This window comes from Argiope bruennichi, chromosome 10 (genome assembly GCF_947563725.1).
Source record: "Argiope bruennichi chromosome 10, qqArgBrue1.1, whole genome shotgun sequence".
NCBI lineage: Eukaryota > Metazoa > Arthropoda > Arachnida > Araneae > Araneidae > Argiope > Argiope bruennichi.
The window spans coordinates 29326198-29346583 of NC_079160.1; the positions used below are offsets into that span (position 1 = coordinate 29326198).

A 20386-nucleotide genomic window follows, 5' to 3' on the forward strand; every position below is an offset into this window, starting at 1 on the left:
TAGCTTTTTTTTATCTATAGCTTGCAACGAATTGCTAAAAAGACTCAGTTTCAAAGATTTATTAGTACAAAAAGTTGATACGATGGCTCACTCTAAAATTTTTGAGAAACACAAAGGGGTTATAACCACTTAACTGTTTTATTTTCTTTACTATCGAATAAGATGACACCTTCTATTTTGGGAATATTTTCTCATTCTGATTAAAATGGAAATCCATTGAATACTTGACTTATATATTCGTTGTAATTTTAATATTGGATTATAATCGTTATGAATGGTTTATTTTTTGCTTACAACTATTAATATTCGATAAACGTATGACACTCAGGCAAAAGAATTAAGTGGTTAAAGTTGTACTTACGAAATTTTAGAAATGTTTAAAATTTAAAGTAGTCTGCTCCAGCATCAATACATTTCTGTAGGTAGAATTTCCAAAGACTAAATGCTAATTTCTTCTGCCTACAATATATTATACGATAAACTACTTGCAATTTGCCAGTAAAAAAGCTTCTTCTAAGCTAAACATTTTCATATTTTCAAGTCTAACCATTAATTTTTTGCTGCCAGTTATCGTCTGCGCGTATCTCAAAAACTGAAGAGTGACCTCTTGTATTTAAATTAAATTTTAATGCAGTGGTGCTTCAGAAAGTTAGACGATTTTAATTCCAATTTTATTTCTTTGGTCTTTTTAACTTATGGTAATGTAATGTTTAAATTTTGTAAAATGTTGTTGAAATTTTTTTGTTAAATAAATTCATACTTTGTATACCAAATGTTTTATTTTACTTGAGCACGATACAATCAAATAAGCAAAAGAAAATATTGTGAGTTGTTTAGTTTCTTTTTTTCTTGCATAATTTTAAAATCACATTATACAATTACATTCGAGTTCACAAATTAGGTTTATTTACTAATTTACCCATTACTTTAAATTTTAGTTTCCAAAGTTATAAAACTTCTAAATTTAAATTTTTATCTATTAAAAAATAAAATAAATTTTATTTATTAATTAAATTTATGCTGTTACACTACGTTTTAGACGCTATTTTGTATATTTCGAATTTTTAGATAAACCAAATTGTTCCTGTGGTTACTTCAATTTCGAGTTAGCATAGCTGTACTGAGTTTTGAGTTTCCGATTTTACAGTATTATAATCTATGAGCGAAATTACCTAAAAACATACTTGCTAATGTATAAAATCTTTTTGAATAGACCTTCAATAAATTGCCCTGACAGCAACGATAACCAGCAATATTTATAAGACAGAGCACTAAGTGCTATCTGTTTCTTAATATTATATTGCGTTTGATTATTTACAGAAGATTTGCATATCACAAAATATGGCGTAAAACTTAATCACAAGCTTACTATTACATTAAATATTCTAATTTCTCATGCTAATACATTTGAATATCTATTGTTTCACTAATTTATTAAAATTACAAATCACTACAATCCTTTGCTGTGGTTTTTGAAAGTTCATCAGAACTACTTTCTGAACATTTTGATACATTTTCATATTCGAAATGATATTTTGATAAATTGATTCCAAAATATAAATTGATTCCAATTTGATAATTGATTACAAAGAAGTGCTTTGCCGCTAATGTAACTAAAGTAATAAACCAAGTGGCTTTTCAATCAACCAAAGTAATTTCTATAGGACGAAACTTAAAAATTGGGTTCTAATTTTCAAAATATATGTTTCACGGTTTTTAAGATAATTATTATTTAAGTTATATATAAGTGAGAATGGATGAACTTTGGTCTTTTAAAAAATAAAAACAGTTTAGAAAAAGAGAATAAATATATGATTTTTTTAATAAAGTAAAGAAAAAATCGGCCACACTTGTGCAATTATAAATATTTGTTTTTAAATTAAAAATGTGAGATGTCACTTTGATAAATAAACAGCAAAAGACTTTAAAATTTTCTAAAATATCGCATTATTAAGACATTTATGAAAGTGCGTTTTCTTATAGACTAAATTTAATTAAAAGGGCAATTTTATTTTAAAACTACTCTTCTAAGTACATTAAACAGTAGAATATTTTTTATTTAAATTAATTTCAGCAGTCTGTTTCGAAATCAGTATTTTCCCCAATCCCTAACAGGTGGCTCTACTTCCATAGAATCCATATTTAATTCATTTAATAATTAATTGATATCTCAGTTCTAAAAATTAATAAATTGTGTTGATATCAAGAATACAAAAGTATACAAAAACTTCAAACCCATGGCACATAAAGAAGTTAGTTAAAAATGCATTTTGTAATTTTATCTTTAGAAGAATGAAACAAGTAAAGTTAATTAAAAATGAGTAAAAATAAAAACTTCTATGAAGCAATTTATATATATAATATGAATTAATTTATATGTGTATTTTATTCTTTTTTAGCCGAGAAGCATGATCTTTCTTCACTGAAATATCTAATGGCTGGTGGAAGCGTTGTCAAACGCGGAAGTTTCGATTTTATGAATAAGATACTACCACATGTTTTATTTTCTGGTGCTTATGGTAATTTTTTATAAAATTTATTTTTTAGTAAAGACTTAATGATTGTAAATTTTTTAGAAGTTTTTAATGAAAACGCTTACGGAAATTTCTTTCTCTTGTTTTACGTTAATTATGAACGTTCAGTTTTGCCGTTTTACTTAGGAAGAGTATGCATTATTATTGTGAAAAACTTTGATCTCGATTTTTTTATGTCCCTCCATATTTTTGAGCATCCTGAACCTGAACATATTAATGCTTGCTTGTAAATACGCTTATTCAATATGATAGCAAACTAGACTGATGACATTTGGTATATGGTATTTATAACAAAAATGCAGAATTTCATGAAATTTTATATAAAATACGTGTATTGCTATTTTATCTATACCTACATGAGAAATTTAACTCAAATAGCTATACAGGTGAAATTTAGCGTTCAATTTTTTCATTCAAAGTGTAATATGTATTAAATATTGGATGAAAGCAGTCGATGAGTCAGTCTATCGATCTGTTTTTTTCAATGTGAATAAAATATTCAAAAACAATATGACTTAAATAAATGAAACTTTATGCTTATCTTGGATCAAAAGTTAGTAAAATTTTCGAAATTAGCAGAAAGGAAGAAGTCTAAAACACACCTGTGGGTTTTTCCATTTATAACGAAGCACACAATGAAACATATCAGATCAGTATGCACTATGTGTTCCAACGTGTGACTCATCTTCGTGTTTAAAATTTCCTCAGAAATTCATCATGGAGAGAAGAAAAAATGCTCTTATTAGAGGAAATAAGCAGAAAGTTCCATTTTGGTTACCAAAAGGTAGAGAGCAGAAAATTTCCATTGACACTATATATAAAAAAAACAATTTAAATTTCCGAAAAGCACATTTGGCAAAAACATTAATATAAAATTCTGAAAATAATTGGCAGAAATTTCATGTTATTATATGTTAACATTAACATTTGTGGCCTACTTATTTCATACATGTTATTACTTGATAAAATTGCAGATATCTATTTGATAAATAAAAAAGAAATGTTCCTTTGAAAACGGCCGTAACCACTGTTTACAAAAAATGATTTTTTGAACTCAATGCAGCTATACTTACGTTGCCCTAAATAAATAAATAAAATAAAATAAAATACTTTTAAGAAACCAAACAAACGAAATTCAGATTTTAGAGGTGTTGGAATAAAAAAAATAACCGCTTTCTTCTGTGTTATTTCTAGGTTGCACTGAAGTAATGGGGTGTTGCCTTGTAACAGAAATGACGCTACCTGTTTATAAAGCAGAAATTAATGCGTCCTGTATAGGAACTGCTGTAGAAATAGTCGATGAATCAGGTATTTTTTCTTTTGAGACACATTGCTTAACTTTGTTCAACTTTAACCCCTTCATTTAAGTTTGTCATGAATTGAAATGTAGTCATTTATACGATGTCAAACGTCCTTTATTTTTTTTATTAATAATCTATTTAAGAATATTTTAAGATAAATGTATGACATAGAAATTTTTAATAAATTATTTTCCTAATCATATTCATTGTTATATATCACTGCCTTTCCATGCTTTTAGTCACTGTGAGTTGTTACTCTGTTGAAAACGTGTTACTCTGCTACAAATGTAACAGCCAATATTCATATGTATCCGTAATAATTGGCTATGATTTTCCTCAAAGTCTCTAATTTGACTGTAATTTATCTGAATATTCAATATACTTAACATTTAAAAAAACAATAAAAACTTCTAATAATCGTTTAAGATTCTGGCGGAAAACCTATGTAAGAATATTTTCCATGATAAATCGAATAAATATATTAACATATTTTTCCATAGAAAATATCTTCTACTAAAAAATTCATCTAATAAAAGTAACAAATGAAAGGAGTAGGAAATAGATGAGAAATATTATGCAATAGGAAACGATATGTTGAATTTCAGTAATATCCAAATGTTTATTTAAGAAGATGCTAAAGCACATTTCAATAGAATTTGTTGCAATTTTTATGACTTATAGAATTTTAATAAATACCTTAAAATTTATTAAAATGATGAAAATAAAATTCTTAATTGATATTATTCCACCGTAAATAAATTTTGAAGAATTGGATAGAGGTTTATAATTTTAATTGAAAAATGCATTAAATTACATAATTTTGCTTCAGTCAATAAATGTGTAGCTGAAAAATTATGAAATTCATTAGTCATATTAGTCATGTTTAATAAAATATTTTTGTCATGCTAACATTTAAAACATAAAAGTTCAATTTAATGAGATCAAAAGTGGCCGAATATTGAAGCCAATAATTTATTTAATTTTGATTAATTGAGAACCATGCCCAATAATTGGATAATCTTACTTAAGCCAATTGTTGAAATCGTCGAAAATAGTGACATTCAAAATTAATTGTCAGTTTTTGTCCCAGAAGAGTGATATTTCTTTGTTTAAATTCCTACTGTGTCGAGAAAAATTCTTTAAATATGTCTAATGGGAACAAGGATCTGCAAAAAATACAAACTTTATAATTTTTTAACTATACATTTTCTAATGGTAAAATAACGTGAAATATAATTCTTTACGTTACTTAAAGAAGTTTTAAAATTGGACCTATAATAGCTTTTAGAATTAGATATGGAGCCATAATTTGGGTAGGCACATTCTTTATTTCATAAATGAAATTAAATATTAAATTGCTTTTAAAATTTAAGTCAAAATTATAAAAATTGTACATTTAGACTGAAAAATAGGAGGAAAAAAACTAGCTAATCATTGACTTCTTATGAATAATAAACATGATAAAGGGAAATATATTTACAACTACGCCATTAATAGGATCATCAAAAATATTTTAGAATGCAGTTTTTAATATTTAGGCAAATATAAATTCAACTTATACATAATAAATTGTACGGATTTTTTTAGTTTTGTTATATTAACGCCCCGTTGTAAAGAAATACTAGGGCTAATTTGGGACGGACCTCGTCATTTTGAACCATGGTCAGATGACGAGGACGACACCTGAACTGGCAGCCCCCCCCCCTCCACACCACACCAGCGGGAGGACGTTTGGCCCTGACGGATTTAACTTGCAACTGATCCCCTTACACGACGGTTCTTCGGTGGAATCGGGCCTCGAACCTGAAACCCTACGGCTCACGAACCGAGACCTTACTATCAGGCTTACTACCATGCTCATAAATTGTACGCGGAGATACCACTCCAGACATATACTTGTTGGAATGTATAACCGGAACTGTCTTCTAAACAAGATATAAAATACATTAAAATGCAAAAAATAGCAAATAAATTACATTTTTTTTTTACTTATTTGTAATTTACACAAACAGCGCATGCACACATCAATAATTCATATCGAATCAAGTTCGTTACATGCTTTATAGTGGCGATGCATTGTTCATTAAAATCTTTATAAAATACTAGACAAAATAAAACCTCTAAAGAACTCTGCGATATAGAAACTTATGTTGTTTTGAGACTGTTCTCTGTACCGTATAAAATTATTGCTGAAGTGTATCTATAGTCCTGTTCAACTGCATCCTTAAACGCATTTAACTGCTGTTACGGAGAATTCACCTTTTCTTTAAAAACAAAAACGTCCATGATTGAATGATTGATTTTTCTGGATTCTAAAATATATTATAGAAACTATACAGTTGAGATTTTTCTTCGTTTATTTAATTAGCTATAGATTTATATTCCTAAACACATCTTTTTTTGAATTTATAGGTACAAAGGTGATGGCAATTCAGAAAAACTAGTTTAATTACACTCGTTTCTATGTTATTACTTTCTCGTATATGTAGTATAGAGAAAGTATAGTAATCGTCGAAAAATTCGAACTGGAAATATTGACGAATCTCCATATTTTAGAACTCCCTCAGTTTAAAAAAAGCACATTTTTGGAAAATGTCCATGTGTCTGTTTGTGACGAAGAACTGACGACTCAAAAACAAGGTGAGGAAGATGATTGAAATTTCGTATACTGTCTTTACACCAAATTTGAAGATATTCTTCAAATTTTGAGCAAAAACTATTCAGATTAAGTCCGTCAGTCCATCTGTTTGAATATAAGCTAACTACAAAACGAAGAGAGATAGATAAAGAATATTTGGCACACATTTAACAACTAAAGTGTAGATATCTGTCAAATTTTGAGCCAAATCCATCTACGGGTTGGCTGTCTGTCGGGCTGACTTTTTTTATTTTTTGAAATAAGTAAATGCAATAGTTGAAAACGTCTGACTTTAATATAAAAAATTTGGTATGAGAATTTGTGATTACAAATGCAGTTTTGTATTAAATTTTTATTTCATTCGGTTAAAAAATATATGCCTAAAACACAAATTCAATTTTTGGACATTATTAACGAATGCCAGTGCTTAATCGCCAAATAACTCGCCAAGGATCACACGATTTTCAGTAAAACTGCTAAATTCACGCCAAAAGTTACTATTTCTTAAATACTGTACGCCTATGCTATGAAAGGTATTCTCTCGCATGGCAAATTTATTAGAGAGATGCAAGACAGCTTTGGGAAGACTACTCTCGCTGGGTTTTATTAGCCGTTTGAAATTTGATTTATAAAGTTTAGTGTTATGCTTTATTTATTATTTTTTATTTAATATTAATGAATTATTATTTTATTAATGAAAGAACTATCTTTTCTTTCATGGTTCTCCATGTAGCATGTTTAAAAATTTATATTTATGTAATTATATACTTTTCTGATTATATGTTAATTTGTTTTCTGCTTTTTAATATTTAACTTGTTTAATTTTCTATTTTGGACACTTTTCAATTGATATTTTTTGATGTTGTGGATAGGTTCTGCTTGTTTTTGGGGTCATTGATTTTTTTTCTTTTAGTTCAATATTTAGTAATTTTTATTGAATCATTTTCGAACTACCAAATTCTTGCAAAATTATTATATTTATATTTTTATTATACAGTTATATTTTTATATGTAAATGTACGTTTTATACTGTATTGTTATTGTAACAGCTGTATTGTTATATTTGTTGTACTTATTTTATTTCTGAATATCTTACTCTGTTAAATTTTAAGTATTGCTATCATTAATTTATTATTTATTTGATATATTTTATGGTATATATTTATTATTGTCAGGGATTCTTTTTGCTAGAATGTTCCCCTCCCGAAGGGTCAATTAATGCTCTAAAACCAAAGGGGTGAACTGTCTCTCTTGGGTGGATAAAACTGTTGTTTTCAACCCTTGCTTTCTTAGATAATTTTGTCTTATTAGCGTATTTCATATCTCGCTTAACACTTTGTAAATTGAATTTTTGATTATTTTGTAATACCAAATAGTTTGATGCAGAAAATATTTATAATTTAGAATGCATTAAAAATTAAATGGTACTTTATCTCTATAAATCGAAGTTTTTAAGTTAATTTTTATCTGTTTTATTTAAGGCCACTGTGGCCTGGGGGTAAGGTCTCGGCTTGTGAACCGTAGGGTTTCAGGTTCGATACCCGATTCCACTAAAGAATTGTCTTGTAAGAGGGTCTGTTGCACGTTAAATCCGCCATGCCAAACGTCCTCCCGCTGGTGTGGTGTGATGTGGTGTGGAGGGGGGATGCCAGCTCATGTGTTGTCCTCGTCAACTGACCGCGGTTCGAAATGACGAGGTCCGTCCCAAAATAGCCCTAGTGTTGCTTTACAACGGGACGTTAATATAACTAAACTAAAACTAAACTTATCTGTTTTATTAAAATTCAGAATTTCCTTCAATATGAGAATTGAAGGAAACGGCATTTTTCTTTTCTGTGTATTGGTCAATTTTCTACTTTATATTCTAAATAATTTCTACATCAACAACAAAAATTTTCTTCCTTTTTTGTTGTGGGATTATTCTATTTATATATTTAATATCAATTTGAAATTAACTATTTGGTAATTAAGAAATCAAAAAATTTCGGTCTCGTAAAAAGATAGTCACCAACCAGCTGCAATTCTAAATGAAATTAAAAAAAACATTATAGATCCTTTCTAACTGATCTCTAAAAGATTCGTAAAAATATAATCTTCTGGTTGCCATGAAGCATATGATCAAATACTCGGTCATTTTTAATTAAACCTCCTTTTAGAGCTATTCCACTGCTTCTAGTTTAATGGTCAACCATGGGATAGAGATCTCATAATCATAACCTCCTTTCAGATATTTCTACAGTATTTGTATCACATTTGAAGAAAATATATTCTGAACGATAGAGAGTAAATAGTATTTATACAATATTCATATAACTATTCCTACCAATCCTAGATTTATCAATATAAAATAATAAGCAAAAGGAATGATAATTAGCAATGAATCTGATTCATCTTATCAAAATATATATATTAAATTTCTTTAGAATTATTTTGCTGAAATTTGTTTTCTAATTATAATTAGAGTTTGAAAATTGCTTTCTTCAGGTAATCCAGTCATTGGTGAAGTTGGTGAAGTCGTCCTTTCCAAACCTATTCCTGGTCTTGCTCTTGGATTGTGGGGTGACACAGATGGTTCAGCGTTTCGTGAGAAATATTTCTCGAAATATAAAGGTAAGTGTTATAAATACAAATGAGACATAGAGTTTGTTGAAAACTACAAAACTACAATTGAAACGAAAAAATTTAATGATCAGGTAAGGGTTATAAATACAAATGAGACATAGTTTGTAGGAAACTACAAATGAAACGAAAAAATTTAATGATCAGGTAAGGGTTATAAATACAAATGAGACATAGTTTGTAGGAAACTACAAATGAAACGAAAAAATTTAATGATCAGGTAAGGGTTATAAATACAAATGAGACATAGTTTGTAGGAAACTACAAATGAAACGAAAAAATTTAATGATCAGGTAAGGATTATAAATACAAATGAGACATAGAGTTTGTAGGAAACTACAAAACTACATATGAAACGAAAAAAATTTAATGATCAGGTAAGGGTTATAAATACAAATGAAACGAAAAAAATTAATGATCAGGTAAGGATTATAAATACAAATGAGACATAGAGTTTGTAGAAAACTACAAAACTACATATGAATCGAAAAAATTTAATGGTCAGGTAAGGGTTATAAATACAAATGAGACATAGAGTTTGTAGGAAACTACAAAACTACTTATGAAACGAATAAATTTAATGATCATCAAAGTTATAAAAACAAAGAATTGTTCAAAAATTGAGCTATGTCAAAAAATGTTATTTGATTATATATATATGAAAAATTCATAAGTTCAGTGTGAATAAAAGATCAATCAAAAAAAATTTCGAATTAATAAAACAAATTTATTTTATATATTTTTACACTTCCTACTGAAATTTATTTTATATTTAATGAAGAATACAAATTAAATTTAAAACTTTATCTCCTAAGTACTAAAAGTTCGATTATTTTCTGATACGTAGCTTGTCAGAAAAGAAGCAGCACAATGTAGTAAAATTCTTACTTATGTGCACATCATAACAATGGAGCAATGTTTGGTGAAAATTCTCGGCATTTCTAGGAAATAACGTAATAGCGAAAGAGATTTTGCAACATGCTCAGTATGGCTTTTATTCTAAAAATTCCTAAATTGCTACAAGTTCTCCATTTGCAATCAGAATTGGGGCTGACATCGCAATTACAGACCTGTTGAAATGCTCCCTCTGGCTCAACTGATTGGCCTTTTTGACCATATTTTCCATGAAGAGTTTTCTTTTGTTTTTATATTTTCTAATATTTCTAAAAGCCTATTATTTAAAATTTAAATTGACTTATATTAATAAGATGATACTTTAGTTATCAATATTTGCATATTTTGAAAGAATATTGAAGATAATAGTTAAACTTAAAACAAAGAAACACATTATTTTTTTAAATTTTATTCACATCTGCTATTTTAAGTAAAAAATAAAATTTGACAAAATTTTGTCTGAAGATAAATTTTTAATAACATGCACGGTATTCGAAAAGAATCTTTACACGTTTAAAAATTATCAAAAAAAAAACATATCCTACTCTTTTTCTTATTTTCAATAAATAAAATGTAAAATATTTTTATTTACTTTTTAAAAGGAAATGAACACTAATTAGCATTGTTAATTAGCGTTAACATAACCTGTCGATTAACATTGTTTTTCTTGTTTCAACATAGCTTTTACCTACAAAGTACTATAAATTTTGCTTGGTTTATAGAATTTAAATCCATAATGCAAGTAGTGTGACTTTCAGTCTACATATAATAAATGTTCACTTTCTTTTCTCCCAGTTTATGGATCATATAACAGATTTATGACGATGTGTTCATGTTTCAATCCTCCATAGCGTTTGGCTGGATTTGATTCATTGTATCATATGTTAAATGTGTACTAATAATGCTTAGAATGAAATACTCTAAGCATTGACGGAAAAAAAAGTCTGTGAAATTTGTGACTTTTGTATTCAAAAACAAAAGTGTGAATTTTTGCTGTGTTTTCATTTATTAATTTTTTTCAAGTACAAAGATACTTTTTTGACAATCTGTATTTTAATACTGCCTTTGGAAAAGTGAATTAAATTTAATTGACATTAACTGCAAAATCTCCATAATATTATCATGTTATAGTTGTTTCTGTTATGGATTAAGAAATGATTTTAAAAAATGTCGTTAAAAGATAAATAAAAAAGATGTCGTTATTAAAATTTCAGTGGAAAAATTACTTTTTCTTTTACCAAAGGAATATCACTAAACACTTATTGCAAGTCCAAGAAAAAAATAAAAACTGCATATATGACTTCCAAGGTATTTAACTGGCCATTCGGCAATACATTTCTGTTATTTCTTGGCACATTGTTATTACAACAAAAATTAAAATCTGAATTTGATATCATAACGTTTTTGGAAGTTGTCACATTTCCCCCATTTTCAAGATTCTTTATTCTTTTTGCAATTATTCTGTCGTTTTTCATTCACACATATTTCTTCCCTGATTCTGCAAGACATGGTATCTTCCTTATTACCACGGACAAACTTATTTATCAAATAAGCTAAACATATCATAGAAAATTAATTAACATAATAATCTCCTGAAACATAATTAACATAATCTCTCCATAATGTGCCCTGCCTTATAATTTTAAAATCTCGCTCTTCTTGCAGGAATATTCGCCATGGGTGATTATGGAATAATCAATCCTCTTACCAAAGGCTGGATTATCTGCTGTAGAAGGTACGGTTAATATTTTAGAAGAAAATTTAAAATATTGTGGAGTTATTTTTATTTTCTTGCCATAAATGTGTCAGACTAGATGAATTTTTGACAGATTTAATCATTTACTCAAATACTTTGGATTAAAACCAAAACTAAGTTGAAAATCTAATAGGTACAAGAGAGAAAGACTAAATTTTTAAATAAAAGTTAATGTAATAAGCTTTATATTTTTAAAGCAGTGACCACAAAAATTATGTTTACAAAAGATTTTATTTTTTATATTTTTAAAAATCATTTGAATATATTTTCATTTTGATTAATCTTATTATTTTTATTCAAAATGCATCAACAATGTATACCTTATAAAAATTGAATGAATGTTGAATGTACCATGAATGTAATGTTATACAGATCAGATCTTAGGTCTTAGATCTGATCTTGACACAGACATACTTTAAAGGATGGAAATGAGCACCATAAAGCATTTTTTTTAAATCTTAGATGACTAACTACTTTATAACTAAGATAAATTTTAGAATTTTCAATAACATTTTTGAAAGTACTTTTAAAAAAATATAGAATTTAACATATATATTTCATTCATGTGTAATTCATATATACTTTCTATGATATCAGTTTAATTATTGTATAAAGTTTTCTCTGTCATTGACAAAGTTTTAAAGATATTGTGTATATTACGCATGAATATTTTTCATTAATGCAATAAAAGTCAAATTAATTAAATTAATTTAAATCATTTTTCTTCTGCCAAAAATAATATTAATGCTATCATCAGCTATGCCATTTTCATTTAAAATTGTTTTATTTTGTCAAATTTTAAAGAATTTATTCTTTAATATAATTTGCAACATTTATTATGATGAAGAACTTTATTCATAGGATTATATTTCGCTATGTCACTGTTAAGTGGTTCATACAGGTTTGCTTATTTTATTAAGTGCAATTTTCTTTCATTGCGATATTTATTCTTTTCATTATTTCAATCTAAAGTATGAATTTTTTATTTTATTTATATGTTAAACAAACTAGCTGGTCACCGAAAATGGATAGTTAAAGAGAGAAAGTAGCGTTTTATCTATCTGTCATCTATAATCTGTTATTAATGCTCATATTATTGTTTCATTGGTTTCTTATCAATCAAATCCAATTTGATGTTATTAAAATAGTAAACTGTTCTTTGTGCAGCGATGAGACATTGAAGCAAAGAGGATGCCGTTTTGGTAGCTCAGAAATTTACAATATTGGCAAGTAATTTCTTTTAAAAATATATTTACATTATATTGGAAAATTCTGAAAATAAATTTGAATTAAAAATCGCATATAACTACATATTTAATCTGCCATAGAAATCTGTATTATTTTAGCTGTATATCAGTATTCAATTTAGAATCAGTGTCCCTCAAAAATTACAAGTTTGGTCAACATTGTTTTGTGAAGCACATAATTTTGAATTTTCTATCATATTGGGCTAGTATAAACTAGAAAATGAATTAAGATAAATGAATTAAATTTTTCACTTTTTAAAAATTATCCACTAAACTTGAATCACAATTTTATAAGCCTCTCATTTGAAGAGAAATTAATTATGGATAAATTTTATGAATGCATATATATGTAAAAAACATAAATGTGAAAAACAGATTATATTATGACTTCAATGACAATGATAAAAATTTTAATTGGAGTTATATCCCGCTCGGATAACTAATTTAAGATCGGGAAAATTCTTATTAAAAATATCGAAATTTGTTTCTAACGTAATTATTCAAAGGCAGCAAATTATGTTTTTATACTTTAAATACAGCAACGTTACGTATAATTTATGTATTTTCTTACTGTATTAAATTATCCTTGATTGAACATGACTTTCAGAAGTTTTGCTGTCTGTTCTAATTTACCTTTGATTATTTTTACTTTTGTTTGTGTGTTATTTTTCTTTTTTTTGAAAGCTATTGGGGTAACTCGATTTTGGATAAATGAAGATCTAGAGCATTTCTATCTCGTGCAATTAATCAATGACAAACAGGCACTTACAAATACAATGGATATCTTAATTGAAAGCTCAAATCCTAAAAAATTATAATTTCAAGGTTATCTGCAAGATCTTGAGCCTTAGATAGAATATTATTATGAATATATAATACATAATCGATTTCAAACTTATTGTAGGTTAGAAGGCAGTTTCGAAGATAATGAAGACACTTTGCATTTTTAAAGTTCGCTTTATTTCCATCCCGGGTAGGCATAATTTATTTACAAGAAGGCGCGGACAAGGCATGCCGCACACAGCGTGTCACAGGAGCTGATTAGCGTAAAAAGAGAGAGAAATAAATTATCCCTAGTCTTATATAACATGAGATATTGATTGGGAAAATATTTTTTCACAGTACTTATGTTATTAAGATTTCGATAGGGATTTCTCACACATGTCAATTCTGATAAGGGAAACACAGGGATCTTTTAAAAGAATGTGCTTGCTGGACATTTTTCTATCCCTTCACGCAGAGCGTGTGTTAAAGTGCAAATGTAAGCATTTTTACAAAGCTTCTCTTGAATTAATTAAGTAGAAAAAGTGGAATGGGATCAGGAAGTAAGAGTATATTTTAGAATGACTTTGATATGGGCTAAATTAACCTGAAAGTTAGGAAATTAATTAAGTTTAAATTAAATTTTAATATATATATATATATATATATATATATATATATATATATATATATATAAGAGAGAGAGAATCTCTGTAGTCCAAGTCAATGACCCTTGATTTTGGTGTTAAATCGGACGAAAAAATAAAAGCTCTAGAAAATTTAAGAATTAAGGCCTTTTTATTGTTAGGTTCCAAGACATGGAGACTTTTCTTCCATGTCTTGTGGAAGAAATTCCATGAGGTGATGGAAGTAGATGAGACAATATTTCTCTGTCTGCCCTAAAGTTCTGCATTGCTGCCTCATTGCGGCGGGGGAGTGTTCCTGGGTGGAATGGGCGAAGTACGTTGGGAGAGTATTCTCCTGGTAGGGTCACCCAAGGCGTGAAGGCCATTCCATTATGCTCAGCTAAATGCAATGCAGGCATGAGGCAAAGTCAGACTTCAGCCTTTGGTGCCTCTAATTCCTTGATCTCTTGAAGCTGCATTTTAAGCCCTTTTATCATGACTCGCCGATTCTGGCTCATGGACTTGGTTTGATGTTTACTGCCAACCAGGTGGGATAAGCCACAACGCATATTTCTCTGTTTCTCTGGAGTGCTGCTTGTAGAGAAAACTGGAAGTGGTAGAGATTGAGAGCTTTACATAATATCGTTACTTTTACTTAGATAATGATTTACTATCAACTTGTGTTATTAATTTCTACAAATCCAGTTCTTTTGTATATATTGGATATGTTTTTATGTATTTTATAATGATTTCTGGGTTATCCGCTGAATAAAGCGTCATTTTCCATTATCCATTTTCGGATTCGAACTTTTATATCGACTTTTTAAATCCATTTTTGTTATTTATCCATTTTATTGTATTAATATTTATATCCATTTATCAATTTTAGGAACAGATAATTTTTTCCTGTTTCTTAGTTTGACATATTGTTTCTATAAATTTTTAAATTTACTTTATTAAGAATGATCACAAAACATAATGCAATAGCTTTTTACAGAAAAAGTACTCTAGAATCTGTCTAAAGTAACAAAAAAAAAGCGATGATTATTTTATTAAAATTCATTTTTTTAATGAACAAAATGACTCTAAGCTGTATGATTGTTACAATTTTAATGTCATAATTATGTATTATAAATAATATTTCTAATAATTAATGTATTTGCGTAGTAATTAATTATAAGATAATTAATAATTGTTTTATTTAATCTCCATATTTTCATCAATTTCTTTCTTCTTATTTTTTTTCAGTCGAAAAATTTCCGGAGGTTCGGAACAGTCTCTGTGTTTCCCATTACAACAAGGACATGGATGAGAAAGCTGTTCTGTTTCTAAAAATTAAAGAAGGTTACAGTTACAGTGAAGAATTAGTTAACAGAATAAGAAAAGCTATAGCAGGAGAATTAACAGTTCGCCATGTGCCTGATATCATAATCGAAACGCCAGATATACCGGTTTGTTGCTCATATCTTACTAGATTTTTTAATTAACGAAGAAATCTCTAATATTTAATATTTTGAAATATAGAAATTACTAATTATTCAGATTTACGTTTATAAAAATTATAAAATTTTGCTAGAATTTCAAAACGGACGTTATGAAAAATGCGTTCATATTATAAAATGATTGCATAAGTTCGTGTCTGTTCTCTTAATAAATTTCAAACAAGCGAATTTTAAACATAATTTTATTTTCGCTCAAGAAAGCCTTTTTACTATAACATACATGAAGAGAAATGAGTGATGAGGGGAGCAGGATGCGGTACTCAAATATGGAGCTTGGGAATGTATCCACGCTTTTTTTATGACAAAAAGAGGTCAAATTATCATTTTTTATTTCTTCCAGATATTTCTCAATTGTTATTCTACGACTTTTTTCCTATTAAAATATAATACTTTCATCAGCGTCGGAAGACTGCCCTGATCTTGGTTAAACTTCAAGTGTAAAATTACTTGCGGCGAATTGGATTGAGCGAGGATAGAACTTGGGACCTCGTGGTTCGCAGCCCAGTAACATGACTATGATACAAAAGCAATTGCTCGGGTAGCGTAATTGTTAACTGGCTTATAAGCTTTCACCACAGACTCTCCCTCCAGTGAGTCGGAGGTGAGACGAACGATATGGCTGTTGAGTGGTGATGTATTTATTGGCTGTTGAGTATAATGCGCCTGTACCCAGTTGAGTAGCGCCAAGCGTTATGGAGAGCAAGCGTGTGTGCGTGAGTGGTTGCTGTTGCTGCGTCAAGTGAGTTTGACGACTTTGGTTGCGGGTAGATGGCGCCACAACAGCTGTACGAAGGTTGAAGTTTCATCGTCCGAGGTCACCAATGTGACGGATTGAGATGAGCGGGGATAGAACCTGGGAACTTGTGGTTAGTAGTCCAGTAACATGACCATGATACAAAAGCATTTGCAACTTATCTTTTAACTGGCTTATAAGCTTTCACCACACACTATTCCCAGATTTACCAAATCTATTTTTCTTAGTCTGCAGAGTAAAAACACAGTATAAATAAACAGACGAATATTTTTTGTAAGTACTCCAGCACTCGTACCATTCTGAAATTTCTATACAGTACACTCCCGACTGTGACGGAAGGACAGGCCGGGTAACAAAAAGCCGGATAACCTGGAATTCTATGAATTCATTTCATTGCCCATTAATATCAGAAGACAAAATTTTTATCTAAAAATCACTGTTATAATACGTTTTTTCTCATTTCTTATTGAACACTAAGCCCTTAATTTATATCAATGTGAACGTAGCCGCATCCCGGTGAATCATAGAAGCAGTTGCCGCCAACCTGTCGAGTTAAAATAGAAGACTCTGTACTAAACTCTTATATATGTTTATATACTGCACTGCACGTTATAAGAATTTACTAGAGAAAAAGTAAGTAAAGAATATAAACTGTTCACATTATAACATAAATTCTGTAATGCCTAACTGAAATGCAGGAAACATAAACAAAACATTAATGCAAATCATAGGCCTAATTCTTAAAAAAATTGGCTCAAACTGATTTTATTTTTCACTGACAAATGATTACACATATATGAAAAGATAACCCTAAGATAAGAGTCAAAACAAACCGTTTGTAGGTTTTGAAAAAGTCCTTAATAGATGACTTAATTGACGCCTTGCCTTCCTCATTTAATTACGATAAAAGAAAAGTAGGCCGGATAGTAAGAAAGCCGGATAGTCGCGACCCGGATACTCAGGGATATACTGTCTAAAATGAGTCTTATTTGCCTATCTTTAAAAATCTGTAGTACTAAAAATGGACTTATTTTTTTAATATTCAATACTGTAGAGACACAAGACACTTTTATCTTTGAAATGCAAGGTACGCAGCCAAACAAACCATCACTATTTCCCTGTAAAGTACACTCTGACGTTATCTATGAAGATCGGGCAAGAATTTTTACAATGACCATGCAGGAATCAAATCTTCTAAGATGATACTTACTTACTTAGTTTAGATTCTGTTTAAAAGTGTTTGTTATTTTCACATGTAAAAAAAGCATATATATTTCTCATATACGCATATAATAACAAAATATTGTAATCGTTAAAAAAATTCGATGTCATTATGTTAATGAATCGCAAGTTTTGGAAAGCATTGAATTAAAAAAATCATTTAAACACTAAAGACCTAACTGAGCTCAGCATCACAAACATTCAAGCTAGATAAATTAAATTTAATATGGAGTTTAAGCAGCTAATTTACAGAAATCTATGAATTTTGACCGAATGCAGCTAATTTACAGAGCATCTATGAATTTTAACCGAATGCAGCTAATTTACAGAGCATCTATGAATTTTGACCGAATGCAGCTAATTTACAGAGCATCTATGAATTTTAACCGAATGTAGCTAATTTACAGAGCATCTATGAATTTTAACCGAATACAGCTAATTTACAGAGCATCTATGAATTTTGACCGAATGCAGCTAATTTACAGAGCATCTATGAATTTTAACCGAATGCAGCTAATTTACAGAGCATCTATGAATTTTGACCGAATTTCATGTATTGGAATGTTTATTGTCTGTCATTGTAAGATAAAACGAGTTGTGAATATTATATCACAAAAAATTAACTAAATGGATGAAATTTGGATTATGGAATATGGTTTTAACACTAGACCTGTAAATTTTATAGGAAATATTATTTAAATATGACAGCATGCTACTGTTTGTCAGGTTGTCTTTTATGAGGGATGTCAGTGCATTAATTCGAAAATTTCACAAGTGTATATACTGAATTTGATATCGAATATTGAGATCAAAACTGTAAATTTATGCCAGATTTTAAATAGGCACAAGGAAGTGATACAATATACAAACTCTCGAGTTTTTTCACTTTGCTACGAAGTCAAACACAAAACGTTTTGTAAGTATACAAGAAGAATATTGTTCTCGATTGACCATTGCAATGCTTTATTTTCCTAAATTTGATAAACAAGATAGTATAAAAAAAGAGTTTAGCATAATAGTTAAATCAATCACTTTCCTTCCAGGTAGGATGAAATTATTATTTTCAATTAGTTCCACATGAAAGTTATTGTTAAAATGCATTTAAAAAAGCACACATTGAAATGCATAGTAAAACGATTATTTTACAAAATGGTGTACAAATTATGTCTTATCATTTTTTCTTTTTTATTCATCTTAATATATTTTAAGTTTGTTAGAAATAGTTCCCTTTTGCCTCCAATATCAATAATTAATCTCATATTATTTTTTCTCTTTTACTCAGTATTTTTATTGTATTATTTAGCCTTCGTTGTACTTTTTTTTGCAGTACAACCTTAATGGAAAGAAAATGGAAATAATTGTAAAGAAAATCATCAATAAAATGAATTTTAGTTATGAATCCATTGCAAACCCTGAGTCCTTGCAATACTATTGTAATGTGCCAGCACTGCACGAATGTTAGTTCACTGTACAAGATAAAACACTGAATAAATTTTACTCCTTTGAAATAAATGTTTTTGAAGGAATTTATCAAAATTAATTTTGATTTTAATACCAATTTTTCTTGAAGAATTACAAAGCCATGGCAGTAAACAACATGAAACGCAAAATGATCACCGTGAATTTCTCGTTACTTTACTTCACCGATTATGTGGATGAAATAAACAAAAGCAGTGGAAAATATAATCTTCGATAAAGAAAAAAAACTGAACTCCTTGGTTCAAAACTGACTTCGTTTAGTTTATGCTAAAGTTTGAACTCTGTGAAAATATTCCTTTAAAAATTTGAATTTTTTTATTTATCGATTAATTTATAAGACAAACATATCATTATTACGAATATTTCAAATAATAAATAAGATGCATTAAAATTGAAAAAAAAAAAACATGATTGATTCTCGCAATTTTTTAAAAAAATATTATCATATGAAAGAAGAAAATGAATAGAGATATACTGTTTTATATCAGTTACCCAATTCTCGTGCATCATGAGCTATTCGGTTATTTTTTGAATGAATAATATTTGAAAAAAAAATGCTTTTCAAATGAACAATGTCAATTTTTTCCTATAAAGTTCAACTTAATTTTTAAATCAATCTCAGAGATAAGCAGTTAAACTTTCATTTCTTTATCTGTTCATTCAAGATCAAGGTTTTCTTATTGAAGGAAAAAATTAATTTTATTTATAGAGGAACGCATTTGAACACCTGTTTCCTGGTAGTGTTTAATAGCATTTAAAAGCAAATTATCAGCGGCTTGTTTTATGCGGAATGTTTTGTTCATGCAGTTTTCAAATATATTGCGAACAAAATATGCAAACCGATATTTGATATACTTTCAGAATTTGCTTAGATGCTTTAAAGGAACCATCTTCCTCTATTTCATGTCCACTACTCTAAATAATGAAATATTTTACGTAATTATTCCATTCCATTAAATTATTTTCCATTAATTATTCCATTAAAAACATTCTATTTTGTATGAAAAAATTGTAAAAAAACAACATTTTTAAAATGGTATAATGCAAAAACTT

General features: G+C 28.5%; 1 protein-coding gene across 1 annotated transcript in view; it reads left to right on the forward strand.

The window, feature by feature from the left end:
- Positions 1-19355, forward strand: part of LOC129988654 (acetoacetyl-CoA synthetase-like) — a 44180-nt gene extending 24825 nt beyond the window's left edge. Inside the window, exons 12-18 of the mRNA XM_056096925.1 lie at positions 2400-2519; positions 3729-3842; positions 8958-9083; positions 11652-11721; positions 12910-12968; positions 15626-15828; positions 19182-19355. Of these exons, the coding sequence (XP_055952900.1) occupies positions 2400-2519; positions 3729-3842; positions 8958-9083; positions 11652-11721; positions 12910-12968; positions 15626-15828; positions 19182-19316 (827 nt within the window). The 3' untranslated portion in view covers positions 19317-19355. The remainder of the gene's footprint in view (positions 1-2399; positions 2520-3728; positions 3843-8957; positions 9084-11651; positions 11722-12909; positions 12969-15625; positions 15829-19181) is intronic.
- The last annotated feature ends 1031 nt before the right edge of the window (positions 19356-20386 follow it).